The following is a 17,607-nucleotide window of genomic DNA, read 5'->3' on the forward strand; positions in this document are numbered from 1 at the left end:
TGTCCATTAACTTTGAATTGCAGAAGAAATTTTGATTCTGACTTTTATGTCCAAAGCAATGGTCCTCTTTGGGCAGCTCCCCTCCCATGAAGGACAACATTACAGTGGAGTGTGCCTGCTCCCTGCCTTACCTTTCTTTATAAAGGTAAAGGTTCCCCTTGACATTTAGTCCATTCGTGTCCGACTCTAGGGCATGATGTGCATCCTTGTTTCCAAGCCATAGAGACAACATTTCTCCGAAGACAGTTTCCGTGGTCACGTGGTCAGCACAACTAGACACAGAATGCCATTACCTTCCCACCGAGGTGGTACCTATTTATCTACTTGCATTTCCATGCTTTCAAACTGCTAGGTTGTCAGGAGCTGGGACAAGCGATGGGAGCTCACTCCGTCGCATGGATTCGATCTTATGACTGCTGGTCTTCTGACTCTGAAGCACAGAGGCTTCTGCAGTTTAACCCGCAGTGCCACCACGTCCCTACCTTTCTTTATACCTCTGTTTTAATTACCTGCTTAGCCCAGCTCCAGCATTACAGTGAGCAAACATACACATTGCAAAGAGATCAAGAGGAGGAGGAAAGGATGAGATTTTACTTGCATCCCTTGTGTGCTTCATTTGGTGCTAAAAGTAGGGTCTTCCAACATGTGTATATTTGATTTTGTCCTAGTCCCTCATCCTAATCCTTATTCTGTTCATACCACTCCACCATTCTTTGTAAGAGCGCAGAGTAGGTAGCAATTTACCTCAGGGTCTAGAAGATTATGGTCAAAACCTAGGGATTAGAAGATACAAATATTTATAATCATGGTTTACAAATGTCTAAAAGTATTGATATCAGGGATGCTTTCTACACCACCTAACTGACCACCTTTCCCCCTTCTCCCCCTCCTTTTCCTCCATCCACTCTGGGTTTATATGATTAGTCAGTGCCATCTGTTTTTAGGGTTATTGCTGTTGCTTTTCATGTTTTTATCCTTATTTTTGTTTTCTATTAGAGTAGTGCCTTGACACTAATGAGAGCAGGATACAAATTGAATGAATGAATTAATTAATACAGACAGACAGACAAGCTATGGTAAAAGACAAGCAATTGCTTGTCCCTGTGTCTTAGTTTGTACAAACAGATACATGTTTAACCTGAAGAACAGGAGAATGTGTAAGAACCAGGTTTCCACCATCTGGTGCCGCTGCCACCAGGAAAATCGTGCTGGATAATCTACCTCTGTTAACCACACTGTTTTGGAGCACCACAAACAGAGGTTTCGAGGTGAATTCTAATCTCAGGTTGGTCAGTATGGAGAAAATGATTCTTCAGATACTTGAAGAAGCAAGTTTGAGCTCCATTGAGACCACTGGTAATTGTGCGGCTAAAAATCGTATAAATAAAATAAATATGAATAAATATGCTAATATTAACACAGTTGGGCTTCACATGCTTGAATTAACATCTTGAATTAGGCCTGGTGACTCACTGGCAGCCAGTGTAAATGTTTCAGAATATATAACATGCTCAGTCCCATCAGGAGTAACACAGTTGTCCACTGCACTAACTAAAGTCTCAGACTGTCTTCAAGGGAAGTGCCATACAAAGCACATTGCAATAACCCAACTGGGAAATTGTAAAAGCATGGATATTATTGGTTGTGGTAGAGTTCTCACAGGATTTAGAAGCTCGTCTGAAGATTTCAGAATGAGCAAAATGTGACACCCAGAATTCTAATGGTGTTTGTGTATGGTTTAAATAATTCAGCTGTGGCTAATTGATGAACTCCAGGGATGCCTCTCAGTCATCTGTCTGGTCATGCTCTTGATTGCACAACTGAGATGTGCCACTGCACCTTATCAATTAGTCACAAATAACTAATTACGCAAACCATATGTGAACACCAGTGGGATTCCAACTGACAGAAGTTTATTAGTCTATACACAAGTGATTTTTATTAGTTTTATTGGTCTGTTTTATTAGTCTATACACAGTTGATTTTTCTCACAGTAGAATTTTGAAATTGGTGGGAGCTGTTAATGCTGTAAAGTAAAAACAGCATGGATTTGTTTAAAAGTGGTCTGGTATTCTATAGTTGACAGGTACTCCAAAAAAATCTAATATATATATATATTTCCCTCTCTCTTTCTCTTTAAAGGTCTTCTACCAGGCCAGAAGTCGCTAGTATAGAAGCTCTAGTGGAGGATAACCATCAGTGTTCACAGAAGGCTATTGTCCAAGCCCGATCATCGCAAGTAACACGCCTTACAAGTGTTATTTTGGCTGAAGAAGTCTGTAAGTACAATATTTCTTCCCTGCCACCTTTTGTATGTGTTTTACAGGCTATTATTCTGAGAATTTTATAGCATTCGCGTGTTTCACACCATTACCCGTGAGACTTTTAATGGATATACTGATTGTGCGCACGATGGCTCAAAAGGATTTGGTGGAGCTTATTCCCAGGTGCTTATATGATTGGATTCTAAGGGTAGACACACAGTCTTCTGCTTGTGTGTTTTTGTGTCAGAGTTTGAAAGAGCTAGAATTAGAAATAGGCTTATTGTTCATCCTGGGCATTTATTCTTGCATGACTTCCTTTGTAGATTGATTGTTTTTATTGTTTTTTATTGCTATTTTTTTAAAGGGGAAGCATCTGAATACATCACTTTTTTACCTTTTGAGAGACAGACAGTATGTTTTCAGCTACAAATAGAGAAAACCCATAGAATTGGAAGCATAGAGATGGCTTGATCTATGCACACAGGAGGAAGAGAAACAGAGAGGTTATTGCTACATAGCAGAAAGAAGCAAAGTGCCTTTTGTTTAGTGAGGGAAAAAGCAGGATGGTGAAAGAACATATATTCAAAGCAAGGTTAAATATGAAAAGAAAAAGGGATAATATTTTACAGAGAAAAATCAGTAATATGTGTAGCATATTTATAATTAAACATTACATTTAACCATTTTTAACCTTCTCATAGAACTTCTGCTGTTGAAGAAGTCCTGGGACAGTGACAGCTTACATTTACATGGGAAAAATTTCGTAGAGATTTGCTGATTAGTGACTGAAGCATGGAGAGCTGGCAGGCTTGGTAAATGCCTATTCTGTGACTGTGGGTGCCGAACATGCAGCTCAGAGAATAACAGCCTAACAGTATTGTGTTTGTGTAGAGATATGTCTTCAGCATGAGCATGAGCTTCCCTTGGAAAAGTGTGGATCCCAGTGGAAGCATGCACACGTTTTGGCGTAAGAGATATTAGTAGAAAGGGATATTAAAGTTCCTCAGACTCATCACAACAGAAAGTACACACCGTGGAGTATAGGAAACATACCAACAATATTTTAACATACTTGAAAGTCCTTTATAATAAATCTGTCTATGAGTCCGTTCTGGTTAGGGGCAACTTTGGAGGGCCATAATAATGAAGCGTCATGTATGGCCTTGGAATTTTCTGCACACAAAATGCTCTCTTTTGGATCTCTTCCAGTAAAGCAATAAGCATGTCACAGTTTATTTCAGTTATTAATAAAACATATAAATCCATTAGTTGAAGTACAGAGTTATTCGTATGCAATGATTATCTGTAGTGAATTGCTGCTGTTTAAGTAAGAGGGTTAAAATTATGCTTGGCATCAGTTTTTGTGTGCATAACTCTTTAGTATATATGAACAAATGTAAATGCAGGCTTAGAATACTTTTTGCTCCCTTATGAACTGCTATAAGTCCTGCATGGCAGGGATGAGAGAAAGTTGCTCCAGATCAAAAGGTGTTGTTACCAAGCACATTTTAACCCTGACATCTCCCCTCCCCCGAAACGGAACAAAACAAAATGGCTTTGATCTAGAGGAGAACTTGCCAAGGGGCTTGACATAAAGTGACTTTCTCACCCCATGTGCTAGTTGGTTTATATATTTTTATTTATTTTTAATTTATTACATTTCTTATGCTGCCTTTCTTCAAGTGCGTTTCCAGAAAGCCTCCTCTGGAGCTCCAGGATCACTCCTCAATATAGTGGGGATATACGTGTGGAACTATGGGCTAAGGGGAAATCAGCAAATGATGTGTGTAGATCTCTTTCATAGGCAGAGCTCGTGGTTGCATTCTCTCTTAATACCTCAGTGCACTCCAGTCAAGAAGATTGTTGCCAGCAGACGGCACCTTCTGCAAGACCCTAGAACAGTGGTTCCCAACCCTGGGCCTCCAGATGTTCCCAGAAATCCTGGCCGGCAGAGGTGGTGGTGAAGGCTTCTGGGAGTTGTAGTCCAAAAACATCTGTAGGCCCAATGTTTGGGATCACTGCCCTAGAGCTCTACTGGAGATTCTCTGGATCCAAGCCTGTAAGTAAAAGGCCATGTTCACAGGACGTCACTTGTTGGGTACAAAGAGCTAAAATGGTGGTGAAGGAGGCGTTCTCTGCTGGATATATATTGAAAAAGATGCCATTTTACTCCATTCTGCTATTACATTATAATTACATCTTTCCTGTGTGAAAATTAAAACATTACTGTACATTTTTTTTGAGGTAACAGCTTGTTATCTCAAAATCAGATATTAATCTACTGTATACAATGCTGTAAATCTAAAATGTCAGTAGGACCAAACAATTCATTTTCTTTTATTTCATCAAGTAACGGGTCTAGTACTTCGTTGTGATGCTATAGTTGATATCATTCATGAAGTTCACGTTGTGTCCACCACAAAAGAGTTGTATCTGGAGGATTCCCCTCTGCAGCTGAAAATTCAGGCACTAGATTCTGAAGGTGAGAACCTTTCTTGTCTACTTAATATACCCTATGATCCATATAAGAGCTCCTTGTGTTGCTATTCAGACATTGTGTTTTTGTTCTGAAATATGTAGCTGCACACGAAGCAGGCTGGATTTTTAAAAAAACTGTCTAAATAGCTTGTGCATGAATTGATCGGTATTTAAACCATACTGTTTTTTTAAAAATGTGAAACTATGTGTGATAGTAGGAATTATATAATTCATCTTCTCACATCATTTACCAGACCTTGCGATATAAAAATACAGTCAAGGTGTCTCACAAACAACAAAATTACATGACAAACAGCAGTAAAGAATAACCTCCAAAAGAGTTAACAACAGATTAAGAGCCACATAAAATTCTTGACAGCAGTAATATCTAGGAAAAGCACACACTTCTTGAAGTGCTACTCCAGATCTTGCATGCTTCATGCAAAATGGTGGGTGGGTGGACAGTGTATGTGCATGGACGCCTACCTGTTGTATGTTTGGTGTAGGAAGCGTCCTAGCCTCACAGATGGATGAAAGATTGGATGGGGCTATTCAAATGGGATTATTTGGAAGATATTTTTGTCTCTAGCTGTCTGAGCCTTTAAAATTCAAAAGCAGCACCTTGAATTTGGCCCAGAAATGAAGTTGCAACCTGTGATGCTGCTACAGTGTATGAGTTCAAGGCTTCCGTTGGAATCCTAGCAGCTACATTTTAAATCGTCTGAAACATCTCAGCTGTCTTCAAGGAAAGCCCTAAGTAACATACCTTCCATATAACTAGCCAAGAGGTGACAAAATCATGAATGTCCACAGCCGAATCTGGCTTTCCCAAGAAAAATTCACAGCTGACATAGACAGTGAAAGTGATTAAGGGCGCTGCTATCTCTACTTAGAAGCATTGTCTTGAAGACGAGGAGAAAAAAGAAATGGAGGAAGGAATAACATTTTCAGAGCTGATCAATAATGTCAATATTTGCCTACCCTGGATAGAAGTTTCTGCTGATGGATTAGACTAATGGGCATATGCTGGTATCAGCTAAGTAAAAGGGAGCAGTGCTTTGATTTCAAGGAGAGTCATGCTGTCTCCTGAGCATGTTGTTCTTGTAATTCTTGTGCTGTGAGGATGTTGAGCCAATGTCACAACAGGAATTTAACCTTTACTGAATGTGCGCTGCACACCTGCAGCTTCAGCACCATTCCAATCTTGTACACTTAAAAAAAAGTGATTTATTTTTGTTTTGTTTCAACAACACTGGAGAAAAGATTTTTCTTAGCTTTGCAATATAAAATCATGTATCATAAAAACAGCCTATTATGCTTATACATCTTGTACCCTTCATGCCCTTGGATAATGAAATCTGTTTCCTCTGCTGGTACATAGTAGTTTCAGACATGAAGCTTAAGGATGGAAAAGCAACTCAGCATTTTCTATGTTGTCTTAGTCTCTCAGGACTGAAATGGATGTGCAATCCCAGAGAATATGATGAAAGATAGACTAAATTTTGTGTGAATTGTGTAATGGCACATTTTAAACATTTTAATTCTAAGGTTTGGGCAGTGAAATTAATGTGTTGTTTCTCTCTCTCAGTAGTGACAAAAAGACAGGAATGCTTTTTTAAAAAAACCCTAAAACAGTTAGAAAATAAGCATGTGTTTTGTCAGATTAAGAAAAACCTCTTAGATTTCTGGATTTATCAATCAATTGTGAAACTCTCTGAGAGTCTTCTGTTTTTGGCATGGAAAGCAGAAAGTAATGCTACAGAAGAATGTTGATAAAGACTACGAATATTCAGTAATATTCTAGATCTGCCTCACTCAAGAAAGTTTTCTTACTTTTGTTTCTAGATTTACAGGAAGTAGCCTTTGATACATTTCCTCAGATGCAACTCCCTTTCAGTTCAGTGAGAGCAATCCCCAGGTGCTTGTGTATGGATTGCAGCCTTAGTCTTATAGTCCATTTTTATCCTCCACCCCTTATTCTGGTTCTGGTGGCATGGTGTATAGGCATCTGTATAAAATTTGAGCCACACAGCCATGTTCTAAACTTCTCTGTGATTCCAAATGATAAAGGGATAACATAACTGGCAGGGGAGGTCAGAAGTTTTTGCAGTTCATCCCTGGTGAGCAGTATTATGTTTTCTTATTAAAAAGCTGTACCTTCGAACATTGGTGGAAGCTGTTGAAGTAACATTTGTGCAAATCCAACATGGGTTTGTGAATGAGAAGTTGGTCTTGAATAATGATTTCTCTTGCAAAAAAGAAACAGTTAAAATGTTATAATTGATGAGAACTGATGTCACTAATGAGACATAATTCGGGTTCTGTTTCCAATATGTGCTCTGACTACCTCACCTGCCATTTCAATTCTTGTATTTTTCAAAATTTAATCTGCATTGAGCTCCTTGATAGGTACATCCAACATGAATATTAGCTCAGCTGCACGAATGTTAAAAATCACAGGATTTTTAATACACATTGCTTCCTGCTGCTTCATCAAAGCTTGGGGGGGCAGGGGGGAATTTACTACACCTCTCAGAATTCTCTGAATTCCCTAGGGAAGTGTAGTACAAAAGAATAATTTTTAAGCTCTGTGTCTGGTAAGTAAATGGTGCTCTGACTTGATATCTCCCCTCCTAAGACCTTCAATACATTGGTTAACAGTAATGTTGAAAGTGTCTTCTCCTTTGAGTTTAATTCACTCCATCTTCTTTTGTATAAGTGGATCTTTTGTATAAGTGGATCTGGGATGGCTAAGCAAAAGGAGAAATTAGGACTCATGAAAATCAAGCATGAGTCTTTTTCATGTTTACATTTTCATTTTTATCTTTTTCCTGTTAGGAATTTCAAAGCATTTGGGATTGACTTTATGTAAAGTTTCCAAGGTGGGAGGAGAATTGGATTGCTATTCTAACACTTAATATTTAGTTTCTTGAATTATTTAAAGGAAACACTTTTAGCACCTTGGCGGGGCTCGCTTTTGAGTGGACAGTCATGAAGGACCCAGAAACTAATGGATTCTCAGATGCCCACAATGCCCTACGGTAAGTTATTAAAATTATTTAAGTTATTTGAGTTCTTGCTTCATGCATGTAGTAACTAAAGGAAGAGATAAAGTTGTGTCTATCAGCTTCTGTTACTTGTTGGCATTGCCACACCTTCCTATTCAACAGTTTTGCAAGGCCTCCTTTAGTCCATTCATTTTTAAAGAGGATGTATATCTTGGCTGTCTTTAAATGACATACATTGCAGCTCACAATACACTATTTGAAATAGCTATTCTGTAAAAGTCATGCTAAAAATATGAAGATTTCAGGTGGCAAGTAAAATTTCCCAGAATTTCCAGGGAAGAGAAAAACACTGAAAAGGGTTATCACAGCACCGCAGATTAATCAACAGGCATTCTGAGACAGGTGTTTGAAAAAGTTACTTTTTTGAACTACAGCTTCCAGTATACTCGCTGTGCTGTCTCTAGGGCTTTCTTTCTTTCTTTCTTTCTTTCTTTCTTTCTTTCTTTCTTTCTTTCTTTCTTTCTTTCTTTCTTTCTTTCTTTCTTTCTTTCTTTCTTTCTTTCTTTCTTTCTTTCTTTCTTTCTTTCTTTCTTTCTTTCTTTCTTTCTTCCTTCCTTCCTTCCTATCTATCTATCTATCTATCTATCTATCTATCTATCTATCTATCTATCTATCTATCTATCTATCTATCTATCTATCTATCTATCTATCTATCTATCTATCTATCTATCTATCTATCTATCTATCTATCTATCTATCTATCTATCTATCTATCTATCTATCTATCTATCTATCAGAGTGTTGCAGAATTTAGGCTGCCTGCTTCATTCTTTGTTCTGTCCATTGCTCCTGTCTGATCCTTCCTTTGACTTTGTTCCTCATACCTCTCCCAAGTGTCCATTCCCCATGAGGGACACTCAGCCACAACCTCTTGCTATCCTCCATGTAGCCATATATTACTGCCTTGGGTTTGTTAAGTAGGAGAAAGGCAGCAAAGAAATGAAACAAAATGAACACATACATACATACATACATACATACATACATACATACATACATACATACATACATACATACATACATACATACATACATACATACATACATACCAATGTGAGCTGTGACAAGCTTAGTCTTTGCTACTGCGCAAAACCATTATTTTACGAACTCATTTTACGAACAACATGGAGAAAATGCAAAAACAGCAAGGAGCTTTGTGATATCTCAAAGGCTAGCATAATTGATTTCACATAAGTGGTTCTCAAAGTTCTGTAATTCTATGTTCAGGTAGCAGCTATTGTTACTCTTGTGTCCCCCTATATCACTACATTTTTAATAATCTCTCTACAAACCTGTTATATAGCCCAATGGTTCCTTATATTCTCAAGAGCACCTAAGCATATGCTCTCCAGCTCCGTACCAAAGAGGAAGGGAGACTCTGTCAGGACATTTGAGAACAGAATGCAAAACCTTTGTAATATTGGCAGCTGGTACACCAGTTTTGCTCCTCTAATTTTAACTGGCAATTTGGCCCTGTTGTTTCATACTGGTTCTTTAAAATTAAATTTAGTCATCAGTACATATTTGCTTCATGTTTCAGTTCCAGTGTTGGGTGCAAGACACCTCCCGAGTGAAGAGTGAAATGTCTTCCATAATATTACTGCCCATCAGTTTTGATGAAAGAGGCCTGAAAATACAAGGGACAAATTGACAAAACCAGCACATTATATAGCTAACACAGGTCTGTCCTCTCTCCCTCTCCCCCCTCTCTCTCTCACACAAAGTGACAGACAGACAGACAGACACTGAGGGGCTGGCACTCTTAGCTGGTAGACTATGTTCATGATACTCGATCATAAAATGTGCAGGTGTCAACTGTCAAACTTTGTACGAGCCTTTTATCTTGTTGATTTGCAATTAAAAGTGAACATATCTAAACTATGTATAAGTTAATTAAATTAGATTCATAATCACTACATGTTCCATTTGGTATTCCCAGCACACTTGTATTCTATTAAAAATTAACCATAATTAAAGTAGAATCAGGTTAGTAATGCATAGTCTGTTACTTTAATCCCAGAGTAGCAATAAACATATTCCTTTGATATGTTGATGAATAACCCTAGTTATTTGAGGAATTACTATGAGCTCTAAAAATCAAGAAAACCCTAGTTTGTGACATGTTTTCATCACTTTAATATTTCAAAATAAACAACAAAAGGGTAGTTAAATTTTTTTAGGGATTTTACCTTGTAAGTTTGCCTTTTATTTAAAGCTCAGATAGCAGTAAATAAATTAAGTGTTTGCCATAGCCGATGAGGTTTATGCATCTATTTATTTATGATATTCAGATGCCATACCTCCAATATAAATTACATACATATATAAACTAAGATAGTAAAGCTATAAAACATCATATTAAGTATACAATAGCTCTTTCCACATATTTTTCTGCCAGTCTTAGGTGTGAGGAAATAACTTATGGAAATAACTTTGCTAATATTATTCTATTCTTTAGAACATGCGTTGCATAGCCAGCGGTATGCCAGCCTGGCCTCCTGTGGGAGGGAGTTCCAAAGTCTGGAAGCAGTAATAGAGAAGGCCCTCTCCCATGTCCTTACCAGATGCACCTGTGAAGGTGGTGGGACCAAAAGAAAGGCTTCAAGAAATGGATAGATATTTAATGAAACAGCCAATAAGAGAAGAGAAGATAGAGCTAATAATTAAGAAATCAAATAAAATAATGGGGAGAGAAAGGCTTTGGTTATCCTTGAAGCAACTGATAATTGTATTAATTTTAAAAATGAACAAAGACTTTACTGACCCTGAAGCTTTTAGACCTATTTCTCTACTAAATCAAGACACTAAGATATTTATGGTGATATTAGCAAAGAGAATGAATACTTCTCATTACTAAATATATTAAAGAAGATCCAAGTGGTTTTATGCCAGGAAGGCAAATCGCAAACATAACTAGGAGATTAAATGTAATAAATGCAATAGCTAAACAAAAAGTAAAGACAGGTATATAGTAGTGCCTCGACTTACGAACTTAATCCATTCCGGAAGATGGGCATAAGTCGAAATGGTCCTAAGTCAAAGCACCTTTCCCATTGAAATGCAATTAATCCGTTCTGGCCAAAGAAAAAAATCATGAAAAAAATCAATGCAAGACCCATCGGAAATGTGATTAATCCCTTCCGGCCAAAGTGGGGGGGGGAAGAAAAGCAAGCAGAGCATGCAAGACAGATGGAAATGGAGAAAAAGCAGTGCAAAAAGCCAACGAAGCATGCAAGACAGATCAGAAATGGGGAAAGAGCAATGCAAAAAGCAAATGAAGATTGCAAGACAGATTGGAAATGGGGAAAGAGCAATGCAAAAAGCAAAGGAATCATGCAAGACAGATCAGAAATGGGGAAAGAGCAGAGCACCAACAAACAAACCCCCAAGACTCATCGGAAATGGGGGGAAAACACTCCAAAAAGCAAACAAACCCCCCAAAACCCATAGGAAATGGGGGGGACAAAAAAACAAGCAAACCCCCAAGACCCATCAAAAATGGGGGTGGGGAACTGAAAAACAAACAAATCACAAGATCCTTCACAGCACAGAAACATAAAACCCCCAGCCCTAAACCACGCTGCAAAAACACCCAGAACAGTTTTTTAAAAGCAGAAAACAGTACCTTACCTTACCTTAGCAGGCAGCCTTCTCCAATCGCATTCTCTCTAACTGCTGGGGCGAAAGAGCTACAAAGAAGCAGCCTCGTCGACACCTACAGTTAGAAATTTTAATTTCCCCTGCCTTTTTCTGTTTGTAAGTGGAAGCTCCGGTTGCAAGTAGAAGCAAAATTTTGCAGCCGGAGCTGGTCGTAAGTAGGGATGTTCATAAGTCGAGACATCACTATACTTTCATTAGTAATTTTTAAGGCACTTCATTGTGTGGAATGGCCAACATTAAAAATAATAATTAAAGTATTAGGCTTTGATAACCATTTTAAAGGAATAATAGATTAATTATTCTAAGAGAATACGGCAGCTGTATAAATGATGGAATAATGGAAGAAATATCTCTAAGCTGAGGTACTAGACAATGCTTCCTTTCCCCTGTATTTTCTTTTACTTGTAGAACTATTAGTGAATGTTATTAGAGAAGATAAAGGATTCTATGTATTGGTATTAAATATAGAGCTAAAATTAAAGGGACATAGTGGTGCTGTGGGTTAAACCGCTGAAGCCTCTGTGCTGCAAGATCAGAAGACCTGCAGTCATAAGATCGAATCCACATGATGGAGTGAGCCCCCATCGCTTGTCCCAGCTCCTGCCAACCTAACGGTTTGAAAGCATGCAAAATGCAAAAAATTCAAGTAGATAAATAGGTACCACCTCGGCATTCCGTGTCTAGTCGCGCTGGCCAAGTGACCACGGAGGATTGTCTGAGGACAAAACACTAGCTCTGTGGGTTAGAAACGGAGATGATCACTGCCGCCTAGAGTCAGACACAACTGGACAAATTGTAAAGTGGAACCTTTTATAGAACTAAAATTAGTTTAGCTGGCTGGTTAGCTCAGTGGTTTAGATATCTGATTATGGAGCCAGAGTCTGGGAGTTTGATTCCCCACTGGAACTAGAGCCAGCCTGTGCAGCCTTGGGCAAGCTGCACAGTCTCAGTGCACCCCCAGAAGAAGAGAATGTTAAACCACTTCTGAGTATTCTCTTACTTGAAAACCCTGGAAAAGAGTCATCATAAGTCAGAGTTGACTTTATGACACATCATTATTATTGATTAAAATTAGTTTATTCACTGATGATACCTTATTAACTTTAGAATCACATTTAGTATAGTAAAACTACATAATAAAAGAATTTGGAGAGATAATTAGATTAAATCAGAATTGATTAATCAAATTGACAATTAGATTAAATCGGAATTTAAAACAAAGAAAAGGGGAAAAATAGAAAAGAAATGGATATTAACATTAAAGACTATTAAGTATTTAGGTATAAATATCCCAACCAATTTGGAAAAAACTGAAGAAGAAAAGTTTAAAAATAGAGTATATCATATATAAAAAATAAAGATTTTTTTATGTGTACAATGACTGGTGTACCCTGAGTCAATGAATCAGTACCATATTTTTCCATGTATAATAGGCCACCGCATATAAGATGCCCCCTTTTCTAACCCAGAATTTCTTTATTCACAAGAAAGTGGAGGGGGAAGGCAGGGATCAAAGCTCTCCGAAGAAAGTGGAGGGGAAAGCACTTTCCTTGCTAGAAAGTGGAGGGGGCAAGCAGGAATCGGTTTTATGAATCACTTTGATGATTCCTGCTTTCCCCCTCCACTTCCCTCTCAAGAAAGCACTTTCTAGGAATCATCAAAGCACTTTGATTCCTGCTTTTCTCCTTCACTTTCTAGCAAGGAAAGTGCTTTCTCCCTCCACTTTCTTTGGAAGAAAGTGAAGGGGGGAAAGCAGGAATCACTTTGATGAATCACTTTGAGGACTCCTGCTTTTCCCCTCCACTTTCTTCGCAAGAAAGTGCTTTCCCCCTCCATGTTCTTCACAAGAAATGGAGGGGAAAAGCAGGGATCAAAGCACTTTGATCCCTCCCCCTCCTTACTTCCATGTATACCTACATTTTAAATCTAATTGTTTTAGAGAAAAGTATTATCTTATACATGGAAAAATACAGTAATTTGATATCTTTTCAAAATTATGGGCCATGCATCTTTCTTTTTAAGTCTCTTTCCAGCCTTTCCTTTTGTTTTTCTCTTAGAATGAGATTTCACATATTTTCTGCAATCCCTTTGTTCTTCAGATTTAAAATGAGTACATCTCCCATTGGTTGAGGATTCTTTTGGGAATGGGCAATCTTTTGCCATATGACCCATCTTCCCAAAGCTCTAGCAGCTGCACAATTGGCTGTCAGCCATGCCCTTCCTATTGCCTTTCCCACTCAACATGAAATTTAGTCTATGCACTCTTCTCTCAGACAACACAAACACTCATGGAAACCTACTTGTTTGCTATACAAGATAGATAAAAAAGCATCAAAACATTCACATAGTGATTCTGTTAGAAATCCTATTTTATGTCTGTCAGTCAGTTCAAAGCTAGGTATGTTTAAACTGTCAAACACTGCTAATAAAGCAGAAATGTGTTTTTCACAATCTTGTTTGTTTTAAGATTGAACCATACAGGTTCCCTAATAAAAATTGTCTGTTATTTAGAGCTGGATATGATCCCTGAAGTGCTTCTAGCATTTCAATTGTAGCTTTGCAGCCTTTAATATGCATCATCCGTTTATCTGAGAGGCTTAATGAAATCATTGTTTTTCCTATAGAATCTTCATCTTCCCATTTACCTTTGGCTTGTGCTTCTGTTGGTCTTTGTTTTTCAAACAACCATGCACATTTAAAGCTCTGAGATTAAACTGTAACCACTCTTTCCATTGAGAGTAATTCAGAGATGTTCACTCTGGAAATGTCCGAAGAACACTTAGCAGAGAGGAGGGTCTCTCTTTGAATTTGGATGGAACTATTGCTTAGTGCTGGACAGAGAAAATCATCCCAGCCCAGACAAGTCACTTCCACTCATGAGAACCACAGACAGCATGTAAGGTTGCAAACCAAACTCTAATAATATAAAAGTTAAGAGGGGGAAATAACAAGCAGAGAGGAATTTATAATTAAATGGGGAGATTTTTTAAAATTTGTATTAATAAAATTAGGAAGAGTCAATAAAGTTCCGGAAGGGAGATAGGGCTCCAGAATGATAAGTAGTATGTTACTCCCAAATGGTCCCTGGTGGAGTGCACTGTATATTTAGAGGTTCATTTTTTCAATGTTTTTTTTTTCTTTTTGTTTGTGTGTGTGTTTTTGTATAAATATTTTTTAAACATGCATTGCAATATTCTTCTTTTCCTAGTAAAGGAATTCCATTGCTTTTCCAAGGAGTCTCCATACTTCAGTGTCTCCAGTATAGTCTTAAGACCCTTGCTGGCTCAAAATTTAAAAATACTATAAGTTGAAAACCTTTTTGTTTTATTTATTTTTTATTATAGTTTGAAGGTACTCAGATTCTGATACAGGCAGATTCCTGAAGGGAACAAACCTGAAGCTGAGGAAAGCCATTAAGAATGCCTGCCTGTTTGAACTTGGCACTCGGAGTGTATAAAAACAAGAGAGCAGTCCAGATTGATGTGTGAGATGACAGTGAGATATGGGAAGATAGCAGCCTCTAAGATACAGTACATAGGATCTAAGCCATATTAACTTTGCGTACATGGCACTTCTGTTTTGCTGCCTCTGCAATGATGGGTTGGAAAACAGGCCCTGTTTTTCTACAAGCATGTAATTATAAAGTCTATTATTGCCAATTAGAGCTACAGGGTGAGAAATCCAAAAATAGGGCTAGCAATTATTTCCTTTAATTACTTTGGAAGATGTGAAACAATGTCTGCTTAAACACATTTACAGAATAAGCTTTAAACTGGAATAAACCAGCAAGAATTGCTGACCTCAGTGACTCAGGTATCTCACCGCAGATTATGGTCTTCCTTATCGTCTGTATACATTAAACTGAGTGAAGCTGCAGAAAGTAGAAGCACATCTCCGTTGCACTTTGCTAAAAGGAGCTGCACTTCATTGGTTTAAGACAGAATATTGTGTTTCAGTTTCCATTTTGGTTAGAATTCATCAACCCAGAATACTATCCAGAAACAGTCTCTCAAGTTTACTATAGCTCTCTTATTGATACTGACGCTTTGAAAATAGATCTTCAATGAAGCCGAATCTCTTTGTGTAGCCCCATTTGGTTACTATCCATCATAATAAATGAAACAGCAGGCATCCCATTTGCTTAATTTTCAAGGAGCTTGTAAAGTAGCTTTTTGTTCCATTTTGAAGTTTCTGATTGTATTCAAGAAGTACACAGAACACTAAATCAATTTTCCCCATACAAACCGCTTTTGTAGATTAAGGCCAAATGGACAATTAATAAATTGTTTGTCAGGAAACAAAAGAACAGTAAATATGAAGTCCAATTCAAGGCCCCTGTTTTATTTCAAAACAAGGACGATACAGCCAAAATTAGGTACTAAGTTTCATTTCGGTAGGAAAGTTAAGCATGTGCTGAATTCCCTTGCACTGAAATCATTGACTTAAAGGTATTTAAATCTAGGTGAGCAATTTATTTGGTATATTTTTGTCTTGAATTACCACCAGAATTCGTTCTTCAGTGCTGCTCAAAAAAAGTACATTGAACAATAAAATAATGTAAAATAAAGGAAACTGAAGTAAAAAATGGGAATTAAAAGAACGTTAGGAAAAGTCATATATTTAAAGGTTTGGTTGAAAAAGTGTGTTACTGTCTGGTGTCTAAAGAAGGACAGAATCGGCAACTAGAGAATATGCTTGAATGAGAGCCTATCCCACAGCTGGGATAACTGGAAAAAGAGACAACCACGTGCCAAGCTATATGTTGCCTCGTTTTCTGATGAGTTATCGGATCACTTAAGAACACAATTTAAACAGCATAATTCCAGAATACATCAGGACAATTATACTGGTGCAACAGCTTTATTGTACTTTGTCATCATGTTATATCCATACGAATATTTATTAGGAATATGATTAAGGAAATTAGTAGGGAACTGTAGCAGACTTTGAAATGAAGGGAAATGGAGGAAAAGTGGAGAGGAGTTCAGAGTGTGCATGATGTGAGAGTTGGACAAATTAATTGAGATTACTGCTCAGCAGTAATTTGGATTACTGTTACATAACATGTTTTAAGGGAGAAACGTCAGATTCAGTCCTCTGTATTTTGTGTTGCTTTTCCATACAAAATGGAAAGTCCATTTATTTGAAAATCTACATTTCTCTTAATAACACCTACCTGTCCTTTGAAGGTAAAGATACTCAGAGCAAGACTTTCTTGAAGTGTGTAACATCTATGGAACTAAATCCTTCTGCTTGTCTCAGCTGGAGGATTTTACATAAGGATTGCTTCAGCAAGTGATTGAATGGGTCTATTGTAGCTAACAGCTGGATTTAGGCCACGGAAGCTGATACAGGAGGAGACTGTTATTTCAGACATAAATTGATATTTACCAGGTTGTTTAAGGCTTTGTAAAGTAAAATAAACAAAAAGAAAGCCGACTTCTGCCAGTGTGTATTTTTATTAATCTTCAAGATTACTGTGCTGCCATGTTCTGAAACAATTAAAGTTGCCATATTTCATACATGAAATCCAATTTTAATACACTGTAGTAATGTAACCTAGTCATTAACATGACATTGACAACTCCATCAAGACCAACCAGATGGTACGTATCTCAGTCAAATTGGCTTAAGATCATAGGAAAGTTACCTGTGGCCATCATCTGAAAGGGAGACTGTAGCCACATGGAGGACAGGTTTAAATGCTGTCCACCCTCTGCATTTTTTAGATGATGTACTTCCACTGCTGGCCTGCATCTTTTTTCATGATGTGAGTTCTGAAGCAATTTTTAGAATCAGCACTTCAAATTTCCAAGATAATGTTATTTCTTACTGATACTAAAATGAAATTATGACATGTTAGTAATTTTTTTTTCAGTATTCTGAAGTTCTCGGAATCAACATATACACCACCTTCATATATATTAGACATGGAGAAAGCTGCTAAACAAGGAGACATTGTTTTAGTGTCTGGCATGAAAACAGGGAGCTCAAAATTAAAAGCAAAAATACAGGAACCTGTTTATAAGGTAAGGTACCTTTAAATTGTGATTTTAAAACAACAGAGGGTCTTCTGGCACCTTAAAGACTAATAAGTTGTATTTGGCATAAGCACTTTAAAGACTAAAACAGTGTTT

General features: G+C 37.6%; 1 protein-coding gene across 6 annotated transcripts in view; it reads left to right on the plus strand.

Annotated features, from left to right (window-relative positions):
* The window catches only part of NUP210 (nucleoporin 210), a 123,589-nt gene that overhangs the window by 13,375 nt on the left and 92,607 nt on the right, over positions 1-17,607 (plus strand). For 4 of the 6 annotated variants that reach the window (XR_012083554.2, XM_078385360.1, XM_072989672.2 and 1 more), the window contains exons 2-5: positions 2,143-2,279; positions 4,615-4,746; positions 7,687-7,783; positions 17,349-17,499. Coding sequence is in view for 2 of the 6 variants with exons in the window: in XM_072989672.2 (XP_072845773.2) it covers positions 2,143-2,279; positions 4,615-4,746; positions 7,687-7,783; positions 17,349-17,499 (517 nt within the window). In the remaining 4 variants the exon portion in view is untranslated. Of the gene's footprint in view, positions 1-2,142; positions 2,280-4,614; positions 4,747-7,686; positions 7,784-17,348; positions 17,500-17,607 lie in introns of those variants that run through there. The other 2 variants (XM_072989677.2, XM_072989674.2) reach the window with 2 other exon arrangements.

Source organism: Pogona vitticeps, chromosome 2 (genome assembly GCF_051106095.1).
Source record: "Pogona vitticeps strain Pit_001003342236 chromosome 2, PviZW2.1, whole genome shotgun sequence".
NCBI lineage: Eukaryota > Metazoa > Chordata > Lepidosauria > Squamata > Agamidae > Pogona > Pogona vitticeps.